The sequence below is a fragment of the Nicotiana attenuata genome, unplaced genomic scaffold (genome assembly GCF_001879085.1).
Source record: "Nicotiana attenuata strain UT unplaced genomic scaffold, NIATTr2, whole genome shotgun sequence".
In the NCBI taxonomy this organism is placed as follows: Eukaryota; Viridiplantae; Streptophyta; class Magnoliopsida; order Solanales; family Solanaceae; genus Nicotiana; species Nicotiana attenuata.
The window spans coordinates 54,395-73,660 of record NW_017672103.1 but is presented as its reverse complement, the minus strand read 5'-3'; the positions used below and the strand labels follow the sequence as shown (position 1 = coordinate 73,660).

The 19,266-nt window shown below is 38.4% G+C and overlaps 1 protein-coding gene across 1 annotated transcript; it reads right to left on the bottom strand.

Moving 5' to 3' along the window:
- Nucleotides 1–907: 907 nt before the first annotated feature.
- On the bottom strand, nt 908–6,025 carry LOC109211840 (carboxyl-terminal-processing peptidase 3, chloroplastic). Its single transcript, XM_019375420.1, has 12 exons — nt 5,655–6,025; nt 5,121–5,202; nt 4,328–4,458; nt 3,802–3,888; nt 3,509–3,587; nt 2,959–3,047; nt 2,605–2,637; nt 2,333–2,452; nt 2,137–2,223; nt 1,876–2,025; nt 1,639–1,746; nt 908–1,346 (listed from the first exon to the last, which is right to left on the bottom strand). The coding sequence occupies exons 1-12, from the start codon at nt 5,994–5,996 to the stop codon at nt 1,101–1,103; spliced, it is 1,554 nt and encodes a 517-aa protein (XP_019230965.1). The 5' UTR covers nt 5,997–6,025; the 3' UTR covers nt 908–1,100.
- Between the last annotated feature and the right edge of the window lie 13,241 nt (nt 6,026–19,266).

The following is a 19,266-nucleotide window of genomic DNA, read 5'->3' as shown; positions in this document are numbered from 1 at the left end:
CTTATACCGTTATAAATCGTATTCCAACAAAACGACCCCTTACTCTTTCCATACCACCTTTCCAAACATATCAAATGCATTATTCTCAATAATAAACATGTAATACAAGTGAATTAACATGCAATTAAACATGGGGCAAGCTCGCATATGTACAAAATTTTGCGAGGCGATACATAAATATTGCTCATGGCGATAATCAAAGGCTCACACACTAGCTCAATTTCAAAATCTAGATTAAATTTCAAGTGCATGAATTAAAATACAATCAAACTCAAGATAGGCGATCAAGCCCTTAAGCAATAGCCATATCATAGACCTAAATAAATAAATAAAGTAAATAAAAGCAGACTTCTAATGATGAAGCAACTTGTAATGCTGAAGTGTGATTTTCAAATCAAATTACAATAAGTAAATAAAAGTGTCCACTCTAGCACTTTTATGCGGACGATTCGTACAATTCAATATATTTGTAAAACATTATTGTTTTAAAGATTTATGATTGACTTCCTCAACAGCCAACCCCTCTAATACTTCGTTTTTTTAAATATTTCCTCCTCAACTAACCATATGTTCCATCCGTGTAACCAACAACCAAAGACTAAAATGTTCTGTACCATAGACTAAAAGAAGAAACTAAAGAAAGAAAATTATGCAGTGCTTACTCTCAAATTAGAAGTCTTTGGTCCAAGCTTATGGGTTCGGGATATTAATCGTTTTAAGATATTAGGTTCTAAATTAATAATATATACATATTTAATTAATTTTTAAAAACAAATACAAAGTTCGATCCAAAACTACTGGGTTCAACTTCAACCGAACCCGCTTTCGGCACTCTAGCTTCGGCCCTGACTGTGTGTTTCCAAACTATCTTTTTTTTTAATCTAGGACTTACTATTTTCTTAAGGGGTGTGCCAATAGCCGAAAATCACTTATTATGAACCGAAAAGAATACTGCTTATGATCATTGGATTGTACTTATGTTACCTTTACTTCTATACAATATAGTTTATATTCATAAACCATTCCTACCATTTTAAATCTCCTACTATACAATGATTAGTATGCTACAAATGCAATAGACTGTTGGTATTCCTAACTAGTCAAGAAGCAGAGCCCTCGGATTTTTGAATATCCAATTCATGTTCTGCAACAATGATGCAAGAATCAGCCTCCAAAGATGAGGATGGACTCTTGTTCTTGAAGGCGTCTTTGGGTGAATTAAGCATGTCAACTGTACACTGAACATCAGGTGTTATTCCCACTTGATCGATGTCGTGAAGTGCTGGAGATAAATACTTGGCCACTGTAACAAATAGAGCTGATCCGTCGTGCAACTGTGTAACACTCTGCACCCAAAGACAATAGGAATTAGTATAAAATAATTTAGTTTTTATAGAGTAGAAGGGATGAAGGGGAGCCTTGGCGTAGCTGATAAAGTTGCTGCCATTTGACCAGAAGGTCACGGGCTCGAGCCGTGGAAACAGTCTCTTGCAGAAATGTAAGGTAAGGCTGCATGCAATAGACCCTTGTGGTCCGGCCCTTCCCCGGATTCCGCGCATAGCGGGAGCTTAGTTCACCAGACTGCCCTCTTTTTTTTAGAGTTGAAGGATTAGTATCCATCCAAAGTTCCAGCCAAACCTGTATCTTTCCTTTGCCAAAAGTCTTATGCCCAACAAGGATCGCACGGCCATTATCATGGAGTGCCCCAGCCAGAATCTCACTAGCACTTGCACTGCCCTCATTCACCTGTCAAGAAGGAAATCTAAGGCATAAATATTTCTGCGCAACTACTAAACTCCTCGGCTCAAATGAAAAAGTCATAGTACGCTCACGAGTATTATATTATAGAACGAGAAGGATGTGTCTTAAACTTACGAGGACGACTAGTGGATCGTGTGTTACAGCATGTCCATCAACCATGCTAATTGGTAACATATTTCCATCCCTATCTATAGTGTTCACAAGTGTCTCGTCGCCATCTAGCCATATCTGGGCAACATCTAGCCCGGCAGTAACCAGACCTCCCTGCATAATATATTTAAAGAGAAATAAAACAGACACGTCAGATGACAAAAGGGCGAATTGATTAACTTTGAGAGTATACAAATTGAAGAGGAGGAGAATTAAGGAACTTGCAGGATTATTCCGAAGATCTAATATATATGATTGTACACCCTGAGTTTCCATTTCCTGAATTGTGTTTTCCATGTCCATAGCAGCAGACTGTCACCATTAAAAACATGGAAGTCTTTACTCAAGATATGCAAAGGAAAGCAACAAGACAAAGGCAAGTGAATAATCTACAACTCAATGTAGATGACTGATTAACTACCTGAGAGAAGCTTGACAACTTCACATATCCAGTTTTTAAGAGACGACCATCAGGCATTTTATGGGGGATGATGGCACTGGATATTGGCGAAAGCTTAATCACTTCGCGAGGTAGTTTAACCTAAAAAGATAAGCAATGTTAATCAAGATAGTTAGGAAATTGTCTAGATAACATGAAATAGCTAGCATGTACTTGAGAAAAACCGAAGAATAAAGATTGTTGTTTCTTCTGATTGGGGAAAGCTATAACAATATACAGTTTAAACGACATACCTCTTTGTAACCAGATATTCCTGGAGCATTACCCTGGTCAAGAGAAGAACAGAAAAATGTAATAATTTACAGTTAGAGAGAGCATTCACTTCCATGAAATTTCTAAAATATAAATATCTAGATGAAGAATAAATTTGCATTCAAGAAACAAGTACTATTGCCCGACAAAAAAAAGGTGAAATATTAGGAGAATGGAGACATAATATGCAAAAGAATCAGGCACAGAAGGCCCTTGTGCAGGCAATTTATAATCAGGCGGCTGTGGTTGTATAAATCAGACTTGTGTTTACACGAATAATGTTGTGGAGAATGTAAGACGTTCAGTTGGCTCAATGAAAATGAGGGCAATCTTACACTGTGAACTTTGACTGTAACAATTGTACCAGCACGGCCCCTCAGTTTCTGAGCTGCTGTTTCACTGTCAACTCCATCAAGCGTCTCCCCTGAAGAAATATCAAGCAAAATTCAAGTTTTAATCCAGCTGTTTTGAGAAACAAATAAACAAAGCAATTTATGTGGTTTCTGTTTGAAGGACATGGAGGAGTGCACAGTCAAAATATTGTGGTTAACAATTTATTGATGCTCACTAACAAATGTTGGCCTATCCCGCTCATAAGTCTGCCATCATCTCTTGGCAGCCGTAGTGTACTGATAAGGACCATTACTACATTTTTGTACCCGACAATGAACAGTAACTTCTGATAACTAGATAAGAACGTTTGATACTGCAGAAATCTTGCATGCTTTTACAACAAGACAACAATGCTTCTGCAATCACTCGACTACCTTCAATTAGGAAACTCCGTTTACTCCACAAGATGGAAGTATCAATTTTAAAACTCTAGGTAAGATCTCTAATCCAATAGGTCATTCATTTGCTAAGTTCTGCAGAAAAAAGTAGTACCATTTATCTCAAGCAGTTCATCTCCTTCACGAATACCAGCACGTGCAGCTGGGCTATTCTCCACACATGACAACACAACCTGAAATTTGATCAAATGAGAAAAGTATAAACTACACTGTTAAAAATGATATTTCCACTTATACAGCATATTTATATAAGGAAGTAAGAGATAAACAATATTGCCAATAACCTACAAAAAGAAAATCTATTTTATGACTAAGCAATCTACATTTCACAGAAATAAAGTAAAAATGGCAAGCAAACAGCAAGTGCATTCGAGTATTCTTACTAACCAGATGCCCTGTGTTCGGTTCAACACTGACGAAGAGGCCAACACCTTGCAAGTTTCCATCACTTCCTATTCTAAAACTTTGGTACTCCTGTCGAAAAAATTGTCAATGTCATAGAAGAATAACAAATTATTAGTCATATTTGGAATCAGGGAAGACATGGCACAAATTCCTTACAAAATACAAAGGCTACTTGGATTAATAACTTATATACCAATTTGAATCGAGAGCCTAATCCTCTAGCATTATGAACTAGGAACTTCCAAGAAATGGCGTCCCATTTTTTTTCCCAAACCAACTTTCAGTTTGTTTATCAGAAGAACAGATATGAAAATCTTGTGGAGATAAATGGAACGAGAAAATAGTCTAAGAGAGAGGTAAAGGTATCAAAAGCATGCCTTGTTGATCATTTACAAGTTATGACAACAAAATGAAACTTCTAGCATTCGCGTTAAAGATTGGTATTTCTGTTCTTAATCATATAAGAAAGATGTCCCCCGTGCAAATGGACTGCCTTACAAATACACACCTTAGGACTAATAATGCGCGTATAGGGATCTCCAAGCGTAGATAGCATTCCCCTGACTTTGCTATAAGCAGCATCTTCTGACCTCAAGGGAAACATTTCTACCATTGTTTGTTGCAGTTTCAAGTCCCAATCTGCAAAATAATTCGTTCTTTACCACTTTAGCTCAAACCACATATTTCATGCTGATAAGCCAAAATCAGAATGTAAGTTTACTTTACAAAGAGAATAATCAAACCATGTCATAAAATCAGAACTTATGCTTCTTAAGTGAGAGAGGGATGGGGGTTATTACCAATTCACTAAGGGGTCGTTTGGTATGAGGTATAAGAAGGCATAGTGCTGGTATAAAAATTTAATACCACCTTAACACTTCGTTTGGTAAGCAAACCTGGTATAAGTTATCCCGGGATTAAAATTAGTACCGGGATAACCTATACCTTGTAGAGGGTGGGGTAATTAGTGCCGGGATAACTTATACCTTCTTCTTAGAAATTATGCAATTGTCATTTTTAATACAACATACCAAACAACGGATAAAAAACAATACCAGGATAACTAATCCCAGCATAACTTATCCCGGCATAAGCCGTATTCAAACCAAACGACCCCTAAAAAAAGTAACTTTAGGCATCAATTAACACACCAAGACACCAAAGAGAAGAAAATAACATTATCAGCTTCCTATTCTTTTTTTTTTCCTTTTCTTTTTTACTTTCAAATTAGCAGTATAGCAAATGAAATTTTATGAGGATTTGGCATCCAATTCCAAAGAAAAGACAGGATAACAAATTACCTTGATGATTGAAAGTAGGATCTACGAAAGTTTCTCTAATCAAACCCCAAGCCTCTATTAATGTCCTCTGAACTGTATTTACCTACCAAACAAATTAACAATCATTCAACTGTATAACAAACTAATACTCTAATAAAATTCTACTTTAAATCATAATTCAGCAGCTACTAAAATTTTCTTTGTTAGGTGTGCGAACAAAGTGTCACATTAGTAGCTGAAAAGATTGATAGCCTACTGAAGAAAATCGTACGGGTTGGCCAAAGCGGACAATATCACATCATATTAAGAGCATCCGTGCGCTATTTAAGACCAACAATTGGTATCAGAGCCAGGTAAGAATTATGGTGCGGGCTCGTTTTGCTTACCCTTACGAGCTTAGAAACGCGGTGTGAGGCTTTTTGGGAAAAACCGTGCGAGCTTGGCGCAAAATGGACAATATTACATCCTATTAAAAGTAGCTGTGGGCTATTTTAGCCCAACATCCTTCTCCCCTTTTATGAAACAACAAGAAAGCAAATGGATTGAATAGATTACCTCAGGTGTGTGAGAGACAGGAAATGCAACAGTAAGAGACTCAGCCAAAGCTGGAGAATTACAACACAAAAACAAAGCAGCAGCTAATCCAACAAATCCTTTTCCTACCCATTTCACCAAATTTTCATTCTTTTCAAGAAAATCATTCTTCTCGAACTGTTCAATAGGCTCCTTTCTGCTTAAAGCTTGTGGAACAACCCCTTTAAATCTTGGTGTTTTACCATGATTTAAGGGTGAAAATCTACAGGAAAAAAATGATTTTGTAGTTGGATTAATCAAAGATTTGGAGATTGAAAAGGGGATTGATGATCCAAGATCAAAATTTGAGCAGAAAGTTTCCATCTTTGTGGGAAGGAAAAGGAGTTGTATTTTTGCTTTGCTTTTAATACTTGCTATATGAAGAAGGCTGCCGTGTTGGATTTCTAATAAGTGGGGTCCACGTGAATCTTTGAGTCTTGTGGTGATGAACCTTGTTGCGTAAGTGAGTATCTGTGTCTGGAATATATATTCAGCCTCAGATATGCTTACAAGTGGACCAGTAAACCAGTGTTGGAAATTAGATATTTATTTTCTTCTTTTTTTTTTCTTCTAAATTTGAGTACTACTAGCAGTTTTATTTCACAAAGATAACAACAGTTTTATTTCAACAAAGTATTTTTTATATTATTGCAGTAAATAACTCTTAAGTTGAAACAGTAAAATAATTTTACTAAGAGCAGCTTCTAAAGTATATTTCTAATGCTCCTTGTTTTTGAAGCTGCAAATTCTTAATTTATGCCTTGTAAACATTTAACTAGAAGCGACTTTGTACGTAAATCTGCCAACTGATCTTTGAACTTGCAGTAAATTGAGTTCACTTTTCTAGTTTGTTGCATCTCATGATTATCAATGAAAAAAGTTGGCTCTTTTTTCGGCTTCATTTGCATTTTGTCTTGAGGTATGTCAACTTTCTTCCATATTTGCATTTTGCTTGGAGGCTTGTCAACTTTCTTCCAGATTTTATTTTTCTGAAATGTTGACAATTTCTTCTTTGCCTCATCTTCACATATGTCCTCAGTTGAAGGATTGTCTGCACTTTGTATATTCTTTTGGCTCTATTTTTTATCTTATGTTGGATCAAATAAGAAGTTTTTACCTCTTATTTTAACCCTTAAAATCTCAAGTCCACTTGCATCATAAATGAAACAATGTATTTTGATCAATATCAGGAATATAAAGAACATCTGAAATTTTCTTAGTACCTGAATTTGTTGCGATTGCAACAATTTCTTTTCCTTTAGCAAGAATATAATCATCATTCCCAATTCTGACTTTCTTATTTCTCATAGATGTGAACTCTTTGAAAAATGTTCTGTCATATGTCATGTGGTTTGTACAACCACTATCAATCAACCGAAAGTCAAATTTCTTGGTTGAAAGAAACGTTGCCACAAATAAGTGATCTTCTTCTTCTTCATAAGCGACTTGGGCATCTGCTTTATGCTTTTGAGATTTGCCTTTGCAAATTACAGCTTCATGATCAAGTTGGTTGAAAATTTTGCTCTTTGCATCTGGCCTTTTCCAACATTTGAATGGTTGATGACCTTTTTGGCCACAGTGCTGACAAGGTGGGTAATTTTTCTTTGCATTATTACCCTTTCTTTGAGTTTTGTGGTTGGCTGTCAGGGCTCCTTCAACCATACCATCTTGCCTCATAAGTTGTTCTTGCAATGTATTTAACAATTCTACCAAGGTAATCTTGGATAGATCCTTTGTATTTTTTAAGGTAGTTATGGATACTTCAAATTTTTCAGGCACTGTAACAAGAATTTTTAACAATTCTTGAATCTTTAAATTTAGTACTAAGCAATCTTACCTTGTTAACAATGCCAGATTCTTTGACGATCTCAGATTCCTTCATTTTTTTTTACGATCTCAGATTCCTTCATTTTCTGCAACTCGAATTCCCTTATTAAAATCAACACCTTCATGCATCACATTCTTTCATATCTTATATATTCTTCCTTTAGATAATCCCAGATTTCTTTTGCTGATTTAAGAGCCATAACTCTCATGAAATTATTGCAGATACACCAACAAACAAAGTTGCTTTCGCCTTTGATTTCATGATTTTCTTTTTCTTGTGACTCTTGATCTAGGCCACGGTGGGATTGTTAGGTAGCAGAAGAACATCATAATCTTCTTCCATGGCCTTCTAAATATCTAAAGCCTCCAAGTTCTCACTGCCCACAGTTGATAATTTTCACCATCAAAGATTGGAGGAGCCAATTGAGAAAAACTCGTTTCAATCTCCATCTCACTCAATAATTTTTTTTACTCAGGTCCCTTAAGAAGATGGCTCTGATACTGTCACGACCCGGATTTCCCACCCTCGAGAGTCGTGATGGCGCCTACTCGTAGAAGCTAGGCAAGCCGCGAAATATAGAAATCACTAACTCTCATATTTTAACCCTTTTTAACAACATAGATTAACAGGTAATCAACATTGAATATTAACGATAAACAGAACAAGCGGAAGATTTAAACAGATAAAATAACCAAAGCCAGTACTACAATGCCAGTATACTTCTCTACCAGGAATCTGGTGTCACAATATCACGGACGGACTATAATTACTACAACCAATGTCTGAAAGAAATACGATCTGTCTCGAAATCAAATGAAAACAGAGTACACAATAAGATAGAACAGAACGCCGGGCATGCGAACGCCTGCAGAACTACCTCGGGATCTCTAGCTGGACTGAAGGCAGCCTCCCCAAGTGCTACTATCCAAAAGCTGCTCGGGGATCTGCACATAGTGCAGAGTGTAGCATCAGCACAACCGAACCCATGTGCTGGTAGTGCCTGGCCTAACCCGGACGAAGTAGTGACGAGGCTGGGACCAGACTCCAGATAAACCTGTTCAGTAATATAATATGCAGCGGAAAATAAAATAGCAATAAACAAATAAATATGGGAGGGGGTACATGCTGCGGGGAAAATATCAAGTCCAGCTGTAATTTAAGAGAAATATAAGAGAACAATTTAAGATCTACAGCAATCAATAATAATACTGTTGCGGCGCGCAACCCGATCCCTATAATTTAACACTGTTGCGGCGTGCAACCCGATCCAATTGTATCATTGTTCCGGCGTGCAACCCAATCCATTTATATCACTGTTGCGGCGTGCAACCCGATCCATTAATATTATTGTTGAGGCATGCAATCCGATCCATTCATATCACTGTTACGGCGTTCAACCCGACCCATTTATATTATTGTTGCAGCGTGCAACCCGATCCATTTATATCACTGTTGCGGCGAGCAACCCAATCCAAATATAACATTGTTGCGGCGTGCAACCCGATCCATTTATATCATCAACAACAATCATAACAAGAATCCCGGCAAGGGATCAATTAAGAACTACACTATCCCGGCAAGGGAATCGACAGTATAAGTAAATACGTCTCGGCAAGGGAGAAACAGCTATAACCAATCTTGCTCCAACATCTAGCTACCTCAGCTAACACCAATACTCAATCATAAGTAATTTCCACGAGAACAATCTAAAATCTTTGCTCCATACCGAGAATCATCGATTTAAGCATCTGTAGTATTACATAAGAACGCAATAATTCACAATTTAAGACTCACGGTCATGCTTGAAACCAACGTATAGATACTCGTCACCATGCCTATACGTCGTACTCAACAACAAGCAAATAGCAAATAGGACACAACTCCTAATCCCTCAAGCTAAGGTTAGGCCGAACACTTACCTCAAACTTTCACGGCCAACTCAAGCCTTAAACACCACTTTTCCTTTTGAATTTGGCTCCAAATCAATTGTATCTAGACATAATCGACTTAATAACATCAATAAACGCTAAACAATCCAATTCCAATGCTTAATTATAACTTTCTAATCATTCTTCCCAAAAAGTCAAAAATCGACCCCGGACCCGCTTGGTCAAAACACGAGGTTCGGACCAAAACCCGATCACCCATTCACCCACGAGCCCGAATATATAATTTATTTTGAAATCTGACCCCAAAACGAGGTCAAATTCCCAAATAATCAAAAAGCCCAAACTCTACCCAAATCCCTAATTTTCTACCCTTAATCTCTTGTTTTAGGCCTAGAAATCTAGTGGGTGTTGATAAAAATGGAAGAAAACGAGCTTAGGATTACATACCTATGAAGCTATGGTGAAGTTCCTCTTCAAAAATCGCCCAAGAGGTGTGGAGAAGATGAAGTTTATGAAAAATGGTGAAACTCCCTTATTGCATTATGTTTTTGAACTTAAAAATAACTGGGCGAATTTGGACTATGCGTTCGCAACAGGCTCATCGTGTTCGCGATGAGCTAGGCCTGAGAGACCTTCGCGTTCGCGGAAGTGGCTCGCGTTCGCGGAGCACTAACTCCTCGAGCCTTCGCGTTCGCGTTCAGGTGGTCGCGTTCGCGTAGGGTAAAATGTGAACCCCTCCCCCAGGCCTTTAACCTTACGCGTTCGCGAGTGCTTGGTTGCGTTCGCGGAGGGTATCCCCCATTTAGCCTCGCGTTCGCGTCACTAGCTTCGCGTTCGTGAAGAAGAAATTTGGCACCTGGGAGATTTGCCTTACGCGTTCCCGAGTGGGCCCACGCGAACGCGAAGAATAAAATCCCTGGGCACTGATCAGCAAAAACCTGCAACTTTTTATGAGTTCAAAACCTTCCGAAACACATCCAAAACTCACCCGAGCCCTCGGGGCTCCAAACAAAACATACGTACTAACTCAAAAACATCATATGAACTTATCTGTGCGATCAAATCGCCAAAATAACCTCTTAAATAACGAATTAAACCTCAAAATCAATGAAATTTCTCAAAACTTCTTTAAAACTCAAATTTTGCATTTAAGGTCCGAATCACGTCAAATGGATCCCGTTTCTTACCAAACTTTACCGACAACACATATAAATCATATTGAACTTGTACCGGGCTCCGGAACCGTAATACGGGCCCGATACCACAGGTTTCACATAACATTTCACTTTCAAAAACCTTTATAATTTTCAGAAAACAATTTCTTCTAAAAATTCATTTCTCGGACTTGGGACCTCGAAATTCGATTCCGGGCATACGCCCAAGTCCCATATTTTTCCACGGGCTCTTCGGGACCTTCAAATCACGAGTCCGGGTCCGTTTACCCAAAATGTTGATCGAAGTCAACTTAAATGCATTTTAAGCCAAAATTTCAATATTTTCACAGATTTTTCACATAATAGCTTTCCGGCTACGCGCCCGGACTGCGCACGCAAATCGAGGTGAAGCTAAAAGAGGTTTTTAAGGCCTCGAAACGTAGAATTCATTTTAAAAACAAGTGATGACCTTTTGGTCATCACAGATACCAATTGTTGGTTTTTGATAAAAAAAAAAAACTAAGGGAAATAATAGGGGAAGATGACAGAAAAATAAAAGGAATATACTGGAATAGATGTAAAAGGAACTCTAAAGAACTGAAGCTGAAAATTCTATATTATTTCACTGTACTTGGACTACAATTTATAAGAGAACTACTAACTTAAAAGACCTAAAAATCAGCACATATTATGCTGAAAATAACAAACTTCTAAAGACTAGTTCACTGCTAAAGACTTGTTCAAAATATTTTAAATCCAAACTAAATTACTATTCTAAATAACTATTAAGTCGAAACAGTAAAATAATTTTACTGAGAGCAGCTTCAATAGCATATATATATATATATATATATATATATTATTAATCGGATTTGATCCTTGAAAAAATATATGATCTTTCTAGGAATAAGGTTATAGCTTTTAATTCTTGAGTCTTCTTTTCTTCGATACTCTTCAATATTGCTACTTGAGTCTTCAGTCACTGTCGTTTGATTTCTTTCTTTACTTAACCGGTGATTGAGATCTTTGCCTCGTGAGTTTCAAGTCAATAATTTAATTTGCCAAAATTCAATAATGACTTGAAACGGTACAAATGTATACTCCCTCTGATTCACAATAGGTGACCAATTTGCCTTGTCACACCTATTAAGGAAATACAAAATTCTAAATAAAAATAGTTAGTGTGAGTAAACTATCCTTAATTAAATGTTAATGTGAGGAGTAAAAGACTTTTTAAGGATACGAACATAATGGTAATTTTGAAAAAACGAATTAAATTCACATATTTTAAATCAAAATAAAAAAGAAAATTAATCACTTATCGTGAACCGTAAGAAATACCTCATTATGCATGAGGTGATGATGGGTTTAGAAGTAATACAAGGAGGGTTACGGGTTTTTAGATGGTGGAACTTGCCAAAATTAAATAATGACTTGAAACGGCACAAAGATTTAAGATTTTTGGGGAAGACAAGCAATTAAGATGATAAATAAAATTGACACTTTTGAAAGACAAACTGATACGCATCCATTGTGGGATATTGATCTTGTACCAGTATCCCATATTAAGGTGAGTAATTTAAGGCGTTTATGAAATTGGTATATAATCTACTTAAAAGGTAATAATAAATTATATATTTTTTTTTAATTTAGTGATAATTCTCTTAATGTATAAATATTGGTAATACTATCCAAAAAAAAAAAAAATCTAAAGTGGTGTGTGAATTCCTCAAAAACTGAAGGGATTTTTTTCTATAGATACAAAATTAGGATAAAATTTACCTGATTTAGCTAGGTTTTCATATTTATAGAAAGTAACTAGAGTTTTTTTTATTTTATAAAATACATTAATAATCCTGTCAAAATGTACAATGTATATACAACTTGAAGATAATTTGTGTTGTACATATTCCGATAAAAATATACAACTTATATACCATTTGTATATAACTTTTTGTTGTACGAATCCGGTCAAACACATACAATATACATACAACTTGCATAAAATTATGCTAGTTGTATATATTTTGTATTTAATGTACACCCGACATGCAAAATACATGCAATTTATTTATGTCTTCCTGTTCGAGTTTCAATGTGAAATTCTAACTAAACCAACTCGAATATTAACCAAACTCCCTCATATTAAAGATATAAATTTCAAAAGATATTCTAATCTTTCGCAACAACACTCAATCCAAATAAATAATAATTTTATAAAACTTAATTTTCGAATTCAAAGCTTCAAAACTCTTTTATCTATGTAAATAGAGTTTTTAATGAATTTCAATTAGGTATCCACCGAGACGAGATCATCCAATATGGTGAGCAACAACAACAACAACAACAACATAGCCAGTATTATCCCACACCGTGGGGTCTGGGGAGTGTATTGTGTACACAGACCTTACCTTTACCTTGTGAGAATAGAGAGGTTGTTTCCAATAGACCCTCGGCTCAAGAAAGTATAAGCACCACATTAATGAAAATATAGACAAGAAGGGACAGTACCAACAATTCATATAAAAGCATAATAAAAATAACAAGAAAGTAAGGTGATAAACAATGAAAGAAAACAACGGATAGTCATAAAAATCTACTACCAACAAAAACCAAGATAGCATGCCAATACTACAATTACGAATACTCTAGACTACCTACTCTACTACCCTAGTCCTCGACCACCATACCTTCCTATCCAGGGTCATGTCCTCCGTCAGCTGAAGCTGCGCTATGTCTTACCTAATCACCTCTCCCCACCTCTTCTTATGCGTAACTCTACCTCTCCGTAGGCCCTCCAATGTCAGCCTCTCATACCTCCTCACCGGGGCGTCTGTGATCCTTCTCCTCACATGACCAAACCACCTAAGCCGCACTTCCTGCATCTTGTCCTCAATAGGGGGCCACACCCAACCTTGTCGCGAATAACCTCATTTATAATCCTATCTAACCTGGTATGCCTGCACATCCATCTCAACATCCTCATCTCTGATACCTTTATCTTTTGGACATGAGCGATCTTGACTAGCCAACACTCAACCTCATACAACATTGTAGGTCTAACCACCACTCAGTAGAACTTACCCTTAAGTTTCGGCGGCACCTTCTTGTCATAAAAAAACACCGGACCCAAGTCTCCATTTCATCCATCCCGCCCCAATACGTTGTGTGACATCTTCATCAATCTCCCCATCCTTATGAATAATAGACCTAAGGTACTTATAACTTCCTCTCATAGGGATGACCTGCAAGTCCAGCCTCACCTCCCCTTTCCCTCCTTGAGTCTCGCCACTAAACTTACACTCCAAGTATTCTGTCTTGGACCTGCTCAACTTGAAACCCTTAGATTCCAGGTCTGCCTCTATACCTCTAATTGTGCGTTCACACCGTCTTGCATATCTTCAATTAATACAATATCATCTGCAAATAGCATGCACCACGACACTTCCCTTGGATGTGGCGCGTCAGTACATCTATCACCAGAGCAAACAAAAAAGGGCTGAGTGTTGACCCCTGATGCAACCCCATCATAACCGGGAAATAGTCCGAGTCACCACCCGTCGTCCTCACTCGGGTCTTCACTCCATCATACATGTCCTTAATAGTCACGACCCAGAATTCCTACCTTTGGGACCGTGATGGTGCCTACCATTTCACTTGCTAGGCAAGCCAACGTTAGAACAACTTATTCCTTTTTAAATAGTTTAGATTCAATAAAGAGAAAGAACTGCAGAAATCCAAAGTAAAATGCGGAAGCTAAAACAGCCAAACATCTGCTACAACCCTGGACCTGGTGTCACAAGTATACGAGCTACTAGAATAGTACCAACAAGGGTTTGGAATAAACATAAAGTTATCTGAAGGAAAATACACAGCTAAATAAAAGGGAGGGGGGACTCTAGGAGCTGCAGGCGCTGAGCAGTTGTACCTCAAGTCTCCGTAAAGCTGATCAATCCAAGCACGCTAATAGCCGCCGCTGGGACCGACTGCAAATTCTGTGCAAGATGTGCAGAGTGTAGTATGAGTACAACCGACCCCATGTACTCTGTAAGTGCCGAGCCTAACCTCGATGAAGTAGTGACAAGGCTAAGGCAGGTCACTTACACTACAACCTGTACACAGTATATAATAAAATAGGAAAAAGAAATACAGAACGGAATAAGATAGTTGACTAAAGAAAACAGCTAAGTCCTCAAAGGAAACCAATACTGATCAGAATTACCAATCCTTAGAGTTCTGTATAAAAATACCGAGAACCAACACGATACAAAGAATATAAGTACATAGGTTATTACGGAACGCAACCCGATCCCACCTATCGCGCAATCCTCCCTTATTTCATCAAAATAATATCACAATCATAAATAAATAAGTATATGTTGCAGTGCGCATCCCGATCCCACCATATAACAAAATTAGTATCATAATTCACCCTTATTTCACTGTATCAATCCACGCTTATTTCACCTGTTGCGGCGTCCAAACCGATCCCACCATATCAGTACAAATATTCACCGAGTGCAGTTAAATTCATAATTTAAATCACAAGCAACTTTACGATTGATGAATATAAAGCTGAATTAGAAAGGAAACCTTATACCAACTCGGAAATCCACATGTGTAGTACTACACGGCAAGACAAGTCCGGTAATGATAATTAGAAGGTGCAAGTAATTCATTTAAGGAAAATAGCAAAGAGTCATGAAAGCATGAAAAGGTCTAACCTGTTAAGCAGGAGAAACCATGATTAACAAGTAGCGAATAAAGCATGGAAGACATTTAGAACATATAACAGTTATGGCAGGGAAGGAGAAAATTAAGGAAAAGCGAAAAATCAGGGAAATAAGTAATTCGGCGGCGTATAAGCACTCATCACCTCGCATATATGCCGCAACACATGAAATTAACATAGCACATAGTCCGAGGGTTCCTAATTCCCTCAATCAAGGTTAAACTCAAAACTTACCTCACTCCGCAGTCAACTCAAAGCTCTACCGGGGCTTTTCGCCTGGAATCTGCCTCCAAACCACTCGTATCTAACCACAATTGGCTCAATAATATCAAATATTGCTAAAGAAATCAATTACAATGCATAAATTTAGAATTTCTAAACTTTTCCCAAAAATTTAAAAATCGACCTCGGGCCCATTTAGTCAAAACCCAAAATTCGGACCAATCTACCATGAAAATCCAAGATTTTAGGTTTAAATCTTGTGAAATGTAATGGAAGATTGAAAGAAAATAGGTTAGAATCACTTACCAATGAATTGGGGAAGAAAGGTTCTTGGAATAATCGCCTCTAGGGTTCTAGGTTTGAAAATTTGAAGAATGAGAGAAAAATTCTGTCAAGTTCAGATTTTTATCAGGTTTAGGTATCACAATTGCGACCTGGGATTGTGCAATTACAAACCCCACAAATGCGAGAAATTCTTCGCAATTGCGAAGTCTCAACATTCCTGTTGTCTTCGCAAATGCGACCCCAACTCTCGCAAATGCGAAAAATCCGCCCGCTGCCCCTGCTCACAAATGTAAAGTAATCTTCGCAAATGCGAGGCTCGCATTTGTGAGCCAGACCTTGCAAATGCGAGATCTTCAGACAACACCAGAAAACACTCATGCACCAGCTATGATCCTAAGTGCAAATTAACTCTGTAGCCTATCCGAAACTCACCTAAGCCCTCGGGGCTCCAAACCAAACATGTACACAAGTCCAACAATATCATACGAACTTGGTCGCATGATCAAATCTCCAAAATAACACCTATAACTATGAATCGGACCCCAAATCAATTGAAACTTTCAAGAAAACTTATGAACTTCTATTTTTTAACCGGACGTCCGAATCACGTCAAACCAACTCTATTTTTCACCAAATTTGATAAACAAGTCATAAATATAGTAATGGACCTATACCGGGTTTCAGAACCAAAATATGGACCCGGTATCAACAAAGTCAAACATCGGTCAAACCTTTAAAGTCATTAAGCCTTTAAACTTTCAAATTTCGACAAAAAGCGATAACTCAAGCTAGGGACCCCCGAATTCGATTCCGGGCCTACGCCCAAGTCCCAAATCACGATACGGACCCAATGGGACCGTCAAAACACACATCCGGGTCCGGTTGCTCAAAATATTGATCGAAGTCAATTCAAATAGATTTTTAAGGGAAAATTTCATATTTTATCAGTTTTTAACATAAAAGCCTTGCAGAAAAATACTCAAAGTGCGCGCGCAAAAGTCAAGGAAGGCTAAAATAAGGTATTTAAGATTTCAAAACACAGAATTAAGGTTTAAAAATCTAGATGACCTATCGGGTCATCGCATAACCTCTAAAACAACCGTTCTTCCTCGAACGGACATAGAAAAGTAACTGGACTGTTAAAAAGGTGTGGATATCTACTCTGCATGTCTGACTCGGATTCCTATGTAGCTGCCTCGACCTGCTGGCCTCTCCACTACACTCGAGCTGAAGGATAACTCTTTGACCTTAACTGCCGAACCTGCCGGGCTACAATAGCCACCGGCTCCTTCTCATAAGTCAAATCCTTGTCCAACTGGACTGAGCTGAAACTAACACATGGGATGGATCATCGTGATACTTCCGGAGCTTGGAAACATAGAACACCGAATGGACTGGTGATAAAATAGGTGGTAATGCGAGCTTGTAAGCCACCTCACCCACTCTTTGAAGAATCTCAAAAGGTCTGGTATACCTAGGGCTCAACTTGCCCTTCTTTCCGAACCTCATCACACCCTTCATGGGTGAAACCCAGAGAAATACCCTCTCTCCAACCATGAATGCAACATCACGAACTCTACGGTCGGCATAACTCTTCTGATTAGACTGAGCTGTGCGAAGTCAATCCTGAATAATCTTGACCTTATCCAAGGCATCCTGTACCAAATCTGTAACCAACAACCGAGCCTCTCCGGCTCAAACCATCCAACTGGCGATCGACATCACCTCCCCGTATAATGCCTCATAGGGAGCCAGAATGCTTGATTGGTAGCTGCTGTTGTAGGAAAACTCCACATGTGTCATGAACTGATCCCAAGAACCTCCGAAGTCTATAACACATGTGCGGAGCATATCCTCCAATAGGTAGTTACCACAAGAATGAAATGCGCTGACTTGGTCAGCTTGTCCACAATAACCCACACCGCATCAAACTTCCCCTGAGTCAACGGGAGTCCAACAACAAAATCCATAGTGATACGCTCCCACTTCCACTCAGGAATCTCTAACTTCTGAAGCAAACCACTAGGTCTCTGATGCTCATACTTTACTTGCTGACAGTTTAGACATCAAGCTACATATGTAACTATGTCCTTCTTTATCCTCTTCCACCAATAATGCTGCCGCAAGTCCTGATACATCTTGGCGACACTCGGATTAATAGAATACAAGGAACTGTGGGCCTTTTCAAGAATCAACTCTTGAAGTCTATCTACATTAGGCACACAAATATGACCCTGCATCCTCGAAACTCCGTCATCTCTAACAGAAACCTGTTTGGCATCACAGTGCCGCACTGTGTTCCTAAGGACAAGCAAATTATGGTCATCATACTACCGCTCCTTGATGCGCTAAAACAAGGAAGACCGAGCGACTTTACAAGCTAGAACACGACTAGGCTCTGAAACATCCAACCTCACGAACTGATTGGCCAAAGCCTAAACATCTTATGCAAGCGGTCTCTCACTGGTTGGAATGTACGCAAGGCTACCCATGCTCACTGCCTTTCTATTCAAGGCATCGGCCTCCACATGGCCTTCCCGGGATGATATAAAAAGGTGATTCCATAGTCTTTCAATAACTCAAACCACCTCCTTTGCCTCAAATTGAGATCCTTTTGTCTGAACAAATACTGCAAGCTATGATGATCTGTGAATACCTCACACGACACGCCGTAAAGATAGTGCCTCCAAATCTTCAACACATGAACAATAGCTGCCAACTCTAAGTCATGAACATGGTAATTCTTCTCATGAACCTTGTGCACGGTAAAATCAGGGGGTCTAATTTCCCCATCATTATGATGCCCCGCGAACATACTTCCCAAGGCTCAAGACTGGGGTCGAGGTTCACCTTCAAGGGCTGTCGATGCTCGACCACGGAGCCACACGGACCAACGGCTATATCGGGAAAAAGGGGGGTTCCCAAGGAGTGCAGCTGGATCCGACAAAGTTTGTCAGGCTAGTCTGAGCCCGCATCACGACATCAACTAGCTGTCCCATCTCCATATCTTTGTAATAAATGTGTTTATACTATGATGGGATCCTCCCCTTCTATATGAAGGGGGTCCTCGCCATATTGTAGGGATCTGTTGCTTCAGCTGCTCTATAAGAAATATAGAACAACATTCTCTCTACTCTCTTAAATATTTTCTTGATATTATCGCTCTCCTTTATTATCTTCATTATTGTTCATCATTTATTGCTTATCATTGGGCATAAAGAGCATTCTTTAATTTTATCATAACTATTAGTAATACTTCGATAACCCTCGATAGCTCAGAGTCGAGCCCCGGAATCGACCTCGAGGCCCCGGAATCGGCGAGCTCGAGGCCCCGATTGTTAATCTAACGATTTGATCATCACTTACCTTCAACTCTTATTTCGTATCTATGTCTCACATACATAACATCAACTGCTTAACAACCGGCATAAAAATAGATCAGGTATTTTTAGAGTCCCATAATCAAATTTAATTGTAATTACCA

What these genes read in the sequence shown, in the direction of transcription:
- LOC109211840 (XM_019375420.1), bottom strand. Translation starts at nt 5,996, where the DNA reads ATGGAAACTTTCTGCTCAAATTTTGATCTTGGATCATCAATCCCCTTT. An exon ending in GAATATCTGGTTACAAAGAG is followed by an intron (nt 2,453 to 2,604) that starts GTATGTCGTTTA and finishes TTATCTTTTTAG; the next exon opens with GTTAAACTACCTCGCGAAGT. An exon ending in TAGATCTTCGGAATAATCCT is followed by an intron (nt 2,026 to 2,136) that starts GCAAGTTCCTTA and finishes TATATTATGCAG; the next exon opens with GGAGGTCTGGTTACTGCCGG.